Below are 9,428 nucleotides of genomic sequence, written 5' to 3'. Positions count from 1 at the left end.
TGTATGAGTATTATTGAAAGTAATGTTGTAATGGGGAAGATACCAAAAATTTATGGGTGCCCACTTTCCCCTGGGGGCTGGGGATAAGAATAGGCCCTCAGTTTGGCTGTACTTGTCGTAAGAGGCGACTAAACAGCCACCGGGTAGTTGGGGACTCGTGAGCCTGGGAAGGCAGCTCATCTGAGAGAAGGAAAACTCTGATCCCAAACCTCCACTGCCTTGTGGCTACATCCAGTTACGGAAAAGGCTTCAGGAGTCAACCTCCAGGCAAAATCCGGAGCCGGAGTCTCTGAGGCAGTTCATGGCTGAACACAGTCATGTTCTGGCAACTCCTGCGACACCGCTGGAACAAACCGTATTGGCCTCTGCCTTTCCATTGGACAATTTCAGCGACGTGGAGAGGGGGGATTTGCTGCATGGGTAACAGCCTATCCTCCATACCTACTTTACCCAGGCTTCGCGCACTGGAGAGGACACTCTGTTCCAGAACCACCATTCAGAGCGTGACACCATAGTCTTCCGAGACTGAAGGATGCCAACTATGGGTGCCCACTGCCCTCAACAACTTTTCATCTCTGTTTCTGATGCTCATAGTCTTTTTGCAAGAGAAGGATCGGGTCTTCATACTCTGAGATGGGAAGAAAAATGAGGTTGATGGTGGTGCTGGACTAACTGAAGCAGATAGCAGATTCCTCAGTGCCATCTAATGGTTTCTTTGTGTATTGCAGTTCTTTTCTACTATTTTTAAATACCCAGCCTTCCTACATCAAAACAGAACTGAAAAGAACTGAACTCAAGAAGGGTGACCATTTAAAGCTGCCTGGGAATAACATTGGAAAGGTAAATTAATGGAACATTGAAATTACATTCAAATAATACAAATTAAAATACTACAACAGTAATGTAAGATATACAAAATAAAAGTGTTCTATATTAATCATTGTTACAAAGCATGAACAGTGTTAGTAATTAAAAGAATTAGCACTGGATGGTCGAGCTAAAGAAACACACACTATCTAGGGCAGGTTTTGCTGTTGTCAGCAAATGTTGTTAGCCATGGCAAAGGAGACACTCCAGAGCCCAGGCCAACCAGGCCAACCAATGTGGAGCCCAGGTCAACCCCCCCCCCCCGAGTAGACCTGGTCTTCTGTACGGTCTGGTATGAGATGGTCATAGGGGTGACACCATGAGTTACCGCAATGGGTGACATCAACCCTAGAGTCACCACTAGTCACAAGCTCCAAGAATCTCACACACTCATTCACTCCCTTTCTGATAGACAGGTTGAACCTACTTATCTGTGGATTTTCTATTTGCGGATCTAGCTCAACACAGAGGTCCGAGAATGGCTCCCCCGCTGATACCAAGGCCCTACCTTTATCAGCACATTCCATTTCACTATCAGTAGATTAAGAGCCTTGCATAGTACAAGCACATAGAATCTAAAAGCATTCTCTGCTGGGAAAGGGAGAGAAGGAGCATGGCATTTTTGAAGGACTGCTTTGCATGATGTGACCCTATGGGCCTCACAGAATCTCTTCAGATCTTTCAGAGCATGAGAGGAAGCGTGATTTGCTTATGCTGCTTTTTACTACCACACTGTGAGAGGCAGCCCTTTCTTAGCCTAAGGCCCTGTGTAAACCCTCACGCCTCTCTCTCTTCCAAACCTACACAAATAATTTTTAAGGGAGGAAATCAGCCTCACATTCTTGAAGAGACAATTCTTTATTCACACCCACAGGGGGAGAGAGAGCAAAGCATCACTTGGCAGCTTCAGCTAGCCTGTTGAAACTTTGGGATAATGCCGTGACAGTGTCCAAGATCCGGCGCCGATCCTGTTCGGCTAAGCGGGTACCACAGCGTTGCACAAATTTGTCTGGGTGCCAGAGAGCCTGCTGGCGCCGGACAAAGCGTCGGTAAGCCACTCTGTCGGAGGGGTCTGTGCCATGGAGTGCCACTGCAGCCATCTCCTCAGGGGTCCCTTTTGAGCATGGCCAGGGGATGTCCGCATAATGCAGGGGACACGAACTGCTGGCAGAGAAGACCCGACTGCAGCCTTCCTCGTAGCGCTGTCTCTTGGCTTCCTTCAACTCTTCCTCTTTGGCTTGGGCACGCTTCTCATACTGGAAATGTTCCTCTTCCAGTGCATGCCTTAGCTTAAGGGAAGGCTTTGGTGGTTCAGTTTTAGGTCCCTGCTGGTGAATCTCCTCTCGTCGTCTATGTTTTTGCTTGTATTCCCGGGCTATGCGATCAGCCCAGTCTTCATAGGTCTCTGTACTTGAACTGCTGGTATAGAAATCCTCTAGAAAGGGGAAAAAGAGAAAGGAATATTTAAAATGATATGGTGTGCTATATTTGACCATTTCTCATTCCAATCCTGATACCACTGGGCCCTTTTCCCTCCAGGGCACTTGTACCATGGGCAGAGAAAAGATGCTTGCAAGAAAAAACAGCTGCAGAAAAAAATTATGCAGGGGATGGATAAAGTGGATAGGGAGGTGTGCTTTTCCCTCTCACACAACACCAGAACCAGGGAACATCCACTAAAATTGAGTGTTGGGAGGGTTAGGACAGACAAAAGAAAATATTTCTTTATCCAGAGTGTAATTAGTCTATGCCATTCGTCTGTGCCTAGTTCTTGTGTAGGATGTGGTGATGGCATCTGGCCTGGATGCCTTTCAAAGGGCATTGGACAAATTTCTGGAGGAAAAGTCCATCACAGGTTACGAGCTGTGATGGATATGTGCATGTAATTGGTCTGTGGAACTCCTTGCCACAGGATGGTATGTGACTGGTATGCACAGCCTCCTGATTTTTGAAAAAGGCTACTTCAGAATACCAGATGCAAGGGAGGGCACCTGGATACAGGTCTCTTGTTGAATTATCTGCTCCCTGAGGCATTTGGTGGGCCAATGTGAGATAGAGGAGTCTGGACTAGATGAGCTTTTGGCCTGATCTAGCCAGGCTTTTATGTTCTTGCAACTCAAGTTACTGAGCCAAACCACATTCTTCAGACAGCAAAGAGGTTTGAGGGTTACTTGGGGTAAAATTCTTTTCAGCTAAAATAAGATGATCAGTTATACTCTGAACAATATTTACCTATATAAATACTAATAATTCTAATAATCATCATACTTATTATTATGCCATGTTGCAAAGACTCCACATTATCCCCATATTGCAAAAGGAGGCTGAGAAAAATAATGGCTGGCTTTTGAGTTCAAAGCTGAGATAATAAAGATGTGAATCAAGGACTTCCTGGTCTCTTCGCTATCATATGACACTAGCTTCTGATAAGACATCATTCTTATCTGAATCTTCTTTTTCTTGCTGTTGTGGTTGTGCAGGATCCAATGGATAAGCATTTTCCTGAGATGACTCTGCAGGTGAGTTTTGTTCAGAGTCTGACTGTTCCCCTTGTTTGAGAACAGGAAAAAATAGCTTCCCATTGTAGAAGGAAGTGGCCAGTATCATTGAAAAATGTCATTCATATGGACAATAGGGAAGGACCACTGAAGCTCTTTCCATTCACATGGACTTCTACCACAGAAGGAAGGCATGTTTTAAAAGTCACCAGCAACACAGGAAGGCAAAAAGCCTCTTTCAAAATGGCACTAGGCTGCAGTTTTTTTGCCTCCCCCAGACTGTCAAGGGAGGGAAGGTATATTCCAAAGGCTTCATGCGTTAAAACTTGGTCACTGTGTTTAATAAAGTAGCACAAGTTCAACCCAATTGCAATTTGGTGTCTTTGCTGGGGTGTGTGAGTGTAACTAGGATGCTAGATAAATGGAGGTGGCAGCAAGATGCAAGTATGGACAGCAGGGAAGACACCCCCCCCCCCCGGTATCTCTGCCACAGAAAGGAAGTGATGTTTTAAAGTAACCAGCAACATAGGAAGGCAGAAAGCCTTTTTCAAAATGGCATTAGGCTGCAGTTTGTGCTGGGACGCAGTGATCAGTTTGTAGAAACCCCTCCCTTTCAAACAATGCATATATACTCATAAGAACAGCCCCACTGGAGCAGGTCACAGGCCCATTAGTCCAACTTCCTGTATCTCATAGAGGCCCACCAAATGTTCCCGGGTGCACACAAGACAACAAGAGACCTGCATCCTGGTGACCTCCCTTGCATCTGGCATTCTCCTTCTCTTCCATAAACCCCCATGCAGTGCAGCAAATACAAGAGAAACACACTAACCCCATCACTTTGGAAAGGAAATGGGAAAGTTTCACCCCATTGGCTGCTAGAACTGATGGTTAGCTGTTAAACCCCACCAAAATATTTGTGCCTCTAAGCTTGCCTAGGGATACCTACTGAGTTTGTCGATGAAAAATGCGTGGAAACCCAAGAAGTCAGGGCAGAACACCTATCACCCAGAACTCATATCTCTACAGGGAGGACTCTCACAAGAATACCCAATCCAGTATAGGCCAGACATCACCTTCATACTGCCAGGAGGTCTCCCAGTTCTCGTCCTCCCATTCACCAAGCAGTTTACGGTGCCACTCTCTGTCGGGGTCACATTCTGTCGCATTCTCCTCAAATGCCTCCTGAGGTCCCTGTGGAGAATCAGTAGGTATCAGGATCAAAGTTTTGAAAAGAGAACCTCAAAACCCAGCCTAATGAGGCACAATCCTTCCCCACCAAGCCCAGCAATACCCATTTGTCTTCCGCTTGTCCCAGGAGGTCTCCTGGCAACTTTCCATCTCTGTTTCTGATGCTCATTGCTGAGGGGCTGTGCTTTCGCAAGGGAACAAATAGATCTTCGTATACTGAAAGGGGGAAAAGAATGAGGTTAACAGTGCTGCTAGGATAACTGAAACAGCCAGTGTCCTCATCATTCTCTAATAGTTGCTGTAAGTACTTCAATTCTTCCTTTCAGACTCTTTTTTAATATCTTGCCATCTAACAACAGATTTGAACTGAACTGAACTGAATTGAACTGAAGATGGCTGACAATTCAAAGTTGCTGGAAGGTAGTGAAAAGCCTGGGTTTAAAATTTTAAAAAGACAGATGGAGCCTATTTATCCGCGTTGGTTCCGTTCTGTGACTCAGCGCAATTAACAAAAAATGCATTGTGCTAAATTCCATAGAGTTACGCAAATACACTGCAGCCTGACACTTCCAGATGGAAGGAAACTACAGCAGCTGTTATCAATCCCCTCCGCTCCATACTCAGCCCTTCCCGTTGCCAGCTGCCCAGCTTCTTTCACATGAGATGCTGATCTTTTAAGAGTCCAGCACTATGCGTTTCTACTCAGAAGTAAGCCCCATTGTAGTCAATGGGGCTTACTCCCAGGAAAGTGTGGAGAGGATTGTAGGCTAAATCTCATGCTTTGCTTGGTGGGAAGGCTTGCTTGTGTCCTTGATAGCTTGCACCATGGGGGGGGGGGGGTTGCTTGTGTCAGTGATTGCCTGCACCATCTCAATGGGGGGGGGAATGTCATGAATATGTACAGTTTAGGCCTAGTAGCATTGCAAAGCCTGAACCAAAGTAACCCAGTAACACAGAAGGGGCTTGCAGTCCTAGCTGCAAGGAATTTACAACCACATGGAAGGTGATGATGTAGCACCTCAGCAGACAGAGAGGCGCCATGAGTCTCCAGTGGGGAGGGGGAGAACTAGGAAGACTAGCATCCAGCCCCACTTCGAGAAGATTCTGACCCCAGGAGTTCTAATTGGGCAGTTTGAAATAAGTACAGAGTCACCCCATCCTGTTGGCATGAGAAGTATAAGAACAGAGCCCAGGGGGGTGTCTTGCTCCTTTTCCTTTGTCTATGGTCTTGGTCTCTCAGTGGAAAAGGTGGTGGGTGCACAACCTGCCCCGCCAGGACCATGTGGCCGCATAGGTAATTGGGGCTGAAAGTCTACAACAGAAGCTGACCCAGGTGAGAGTTAGAGAATAATAGAGATAGCCAGTTAGCTTTATTATTTTAATGCTGAGATATTTCCTAGAAGTTTCATGCCTCAAGTATTTGCTGCCTTTTGTAACTTTTTGTAACCCTGTGTGCTTAATAAAGTAAAATTCCTTTTACCATGTTGGTTCATTGTCTGTTGGGGACAAAGGTTCAGAATCCTGCCTAGCCATTCAGCAAGCTACCAAATCCTCATTGTGGACTAGTAACTTGAGATCTGAGACTTTAAGTAAAGAAAGTGCTCAGTGCCTATAAGGGATATAGTTAAGCCTAGAGGGTCTCAGTGTCCCTGAACTGAGACACTGGCACACACAGGGTGGTGGCAGTACTACCGAACAGGGGACCCTGAGGGCTCTGGGTTCAAGAACCAATAACTCTGAGCACCCAAAACCCTGGGAGTGTAAGACAAGTACAGGGAATTTGGCAAACACTCCCTGGTTTTTTTTAAAGCAATCCTCTCTGCTGCTACCACACCTGCCCCTGTATGAGTGAGAGTGAGTGAGTGAGTGAGTGAGTGAGAGAGAGAGCTCCACCTTGCTGCACATGTTCTGGCTACAGAGATTTTTGCCCCCCCCCCTTCCCCGGCTCAGGGGCTCCAGGAGTGTTACTGTTCCTTTGCAAGGGGAACCTCTTCCAGGGCTCCAGGGCTATTTCCCTGCCTGGGCGAGGCAGAGCCTTTTTGCAGTGTTTTGGGCTGCCTGGAAATGGAGGGAGATGCCAGCAAAGGTGTGTGTGACTTTCGGTTCCCCCACCCCATTCGCTGAGACAAATCCGAAGATAAAAAATCCATGGATAAATAGGCTGCACCTGTAAAATTATCTAACATTTAAATTACATTCTAGTGATACAGATTACATTAAAACACTATAACAGAAACTCAAGAATACAAGAGATAAACATTATACATTAACTAGTGCCACAGTGCACGAACAGTGTCAGCAATGTAAACAATTAGCACAGGAAGGTAGATCTAAACCAGGGGTGTCAAACTCATTTCATACAGCAGGCCGATAGCATTCATGATGCCTGCTGAAGGACAGAAGTGATGTCATTAAGCAGGAAGTGATGTCATTAAACAGATCATGACCAGAAATAAGCACTTTTTTCTCACTTAGGAACTCAGCTGCAAATGACAGAAAATAAAAGACACAAGTGTTGATCATATTTTCAAGATATGGGAAAGCCCAATTATCATGCAGCCCACCCTTTCAGCAGTGACACCACAGCACAGCTCAGTAGCCGATAGTGATGCTGGGAGAGTCCGATGGCCTTGACACCCCTGATCTTCTAAACAAGCCCATACTGACTAGGGCAGCTTCACTGTTGTTGAATAGCAGGAACTGGGCCTTCATTTTCAGGCAGGCTTTTCAGAAGCTTAATTATGAGAACAAGCTCCTTAACCCTACAGTCTGCAACTCGTATTTAATACATTCCATGTCTGCAGCTGAGCAGGACAGAACCTTCAACTATGCTGTCAAATTCCATTATAAGCAGAGAATCTGGTAAGAGAGTCTTCAACTCCTTCTTTTTCAGTGTAAGGCTTTGACAGAGCTCTCCTTCAACTGTCCTCTCCCATTTCCTGTGCCTTTTGTCTCAGGCATGGCAGTGAATAGCTAAAAACTCTGCCAAATCTCTGTTCACCCTGGGGAATGAGAACTGAGAAAGTATCTCAGCTCTTATGAAGAGCTGGTGATGAATGATGGGGAGGAGATGAGGAGGCTATGAAAATTCCCGTTCCTTCTCCACTGTCTGCTCCATCAATTATCCCACTGCCCTTCTTGTGCTGGAAACTGACCAATAAAGAGATATTCACAGGTCTCACCAGTGCCTCCCTTGCGTGCAACTTGCCGGGCCGCCACATGCAGGGCTGTGTCCCCACGTTGGTCGGGGATGCAGGGATCTGCACCATACATCAGCAAGAGGGTGGCAGTCTTGTGGTCCAGTCGGGCACAGGATCGGTGCAGGGGGGTACGGGTCTTGTGCCCCACAGCCTCCCCCAGGTTCAGTGCTTCTCTGTGATGTTGCAGGAGCCTGCGGAGCTTGCGACGACGACCAGAATCTACATAGCGCCACAGACGACGCTGGTACCCCCATGCCATTGGGACAGACAGGCATGCAGGCTGGGGGAAAGATATGGGATCTGCTCTGATTCCAGTTTGACAGATGTGTGATGCCCCTTTCTGCTAGCCACACACTCTAACCATCCACAGGCTCTCAGGACTTCAGTATCCCCTCACTGCTTTGCTCATAAGAATATAAGAGTCCTGCTGGATCAGGCCAAAGGCCCATCTAGCCCAGCTTCCTGTATCACACAATGGTACACCAGATGCCTCCGGGAGCACACAAGACAACAAGAGACCTGCATCCTGTTGCCACTCCCTTGCTCCTGGCATTCTGAGGTAGCCTACTTCTAAAACCAGGAGGTTGCATGTACCCATCATGGCTTATAATCCATGATGAACTTTTCCTCCAGAAATCTGTCCAACCCCCCTTTTAAAGACATCTAGGCCAGATGTCATCATCACCCACATCCTGTGGCAAGGAGTTCCACAGACTAATTTCATGCTGGGTAAGGAAACATTTTCTTTTGCCCTTTCTAACTCTCCGGACACTCAATTTTTGTTCCCCTTTCCTCCACCAACGCCTCGGCTTTCTTTCTCCATCTCTGCAGCCCCCTTGTCTGTTTAACCTTCCTAACCTATTTTTTTTTTTTGGCTAAGGAGACCTTTCCCAAACTCCTACCCCAGGTGTTTTTATCTGCTTCTGCTGGTCAACCCTCTTACAGCCCAATCCTATGCTTGTCTTCTCAGAAGTAAGTCCCATTAGAGTCAATAGGAATTACGCCCAGGTAAGTGTGGCTAAGATTACAGCCTTTACCCTCACTGGCCCCCTCTGACCTCTACAAAACCCTCCTCCCTACCAGACCACCCCCATCCCCACCTGGACCCCAATTCCTCCTTTCTTCACCCCTCTGATCCTTTTCCATATCTCCCAAACCACCCTCATTCATTCCTACCCTTCCCACTGCATCCCTCCACTCAGTGGCCCCAAGTCCAAGCCCTCCTTCTCAAGCCTCATCATTACCTCCACAAGCCACCAGATTCAGCCTTCACGCAACGCAGTGCTTGGGGAGAAACTGACCGGTTCCATTGGGGAAGGAAAAAAGGAAGGACCCAGAAGGGGGCGGAAGTGACTTCAGGCGGCTCTTCGAAGCGAGGCGTGTTCTTGTTTTGCCCACACTTGGTGCTCGCCATTCTAGGGTCCGGGTAGGAAACGTTGAGCCCGGAACCAAATGCTACAGAATGTAACAGTACAAATGTTTTCTCACCCTCTGGTCACAATTGTTGCAAGGTTTCTAGCCTGATACTGTTAACCTCTGTCCAGTAGCAAGGTTTGGGTTATTTTGTCTCAGGAAACAGAGAAGGGCAGAGCCCCTCACAGAGCCCACTGTGAGATACAGAAGCTGAACTAGATGGGCCTCTGGCCTGATCTAGCAAGGCTCTTCTTATGTT

The 9,428-nt window shown here is 47.0% G+C and overlaps 1 protein-coding gene across 1 annotated transcript; it reads right to left on the bottom strand.

The window, feature by feature from the left end:
* Positions 1 to 1,704: 1,704 nt before the first annotated feature.
* NFKBIL1 (NFKB inhibitor like 1) lies at positions 1,705 to 9,071 on the bottom strand. Its single transcript, XM_066616428.1, has 5 exons — positions 9,001 to 9,071; positions 7,739 to 8,036; positions 4,660 to 4,772; positions 4,442 to 4,559; positions 1,705 to 2,302 (listed from the first exon to the last, which is right to left on the bottom strand). The coding sequence occupies exons 2-5, from the start codon at positions 8,013 to 8,015 to the stop codon at positions 1,761 to 1,763; spliced, it is 1,050 nt and encodes a 349-aa protein (XP_066472525.1). The 5' UTR covers positions 8,016 to 8,036; positions 9,001 to 9,071; the 3' UTR covers positions 1,705 to 1,760.
* Between the last annotated feature and the right edge of the window lie 357 nt (positions 9,072 to 9,428).

Source organism: Tiliqua scincoides, chromosome 2 (assembly GCF_035046505.1).
Source record: "Tiliqua scincoides isolate rTilSci1 chromosome 2, rTilSci1.hap2, whole genome shotgun sequence".
NCBI lineage: Eukaryota > Metazoa > Chordata > Lepidosauria > Squamata > Scincidae > Tiliqua > Tiliqua scincoides.
The sequence above is the reverse complement of the archived record's forward strand: the minus strand, read 5'-3'. Positions and strand labels throughout refer to the sequence as shown.

Bases quoted from the DNA above. Each gene is read 5' to 3' on its own strand.
- NFKBIL1 (XM_066616428.1), bottom strand. From the start codon at position 8,015: ATGGCATGGGGGTACCAGCGTCGTCTGTGGCGCTATGTAGATTCTGGT. The intron at 4,773-7,738 runs GTGAGACCTGTG...TCCCCCTTTCAG, and splicing joins TGCACGCAAGGGAGGCACTG to TATACGAAGATCTATTTGTT. The intron at 4,560-4,659 runs GTATTGCTGGGC...GATTCTCCACAG, and splicing joins GACAAGCGGAAGACAAATGG to GGACCTCAGGAGGCATTTGA.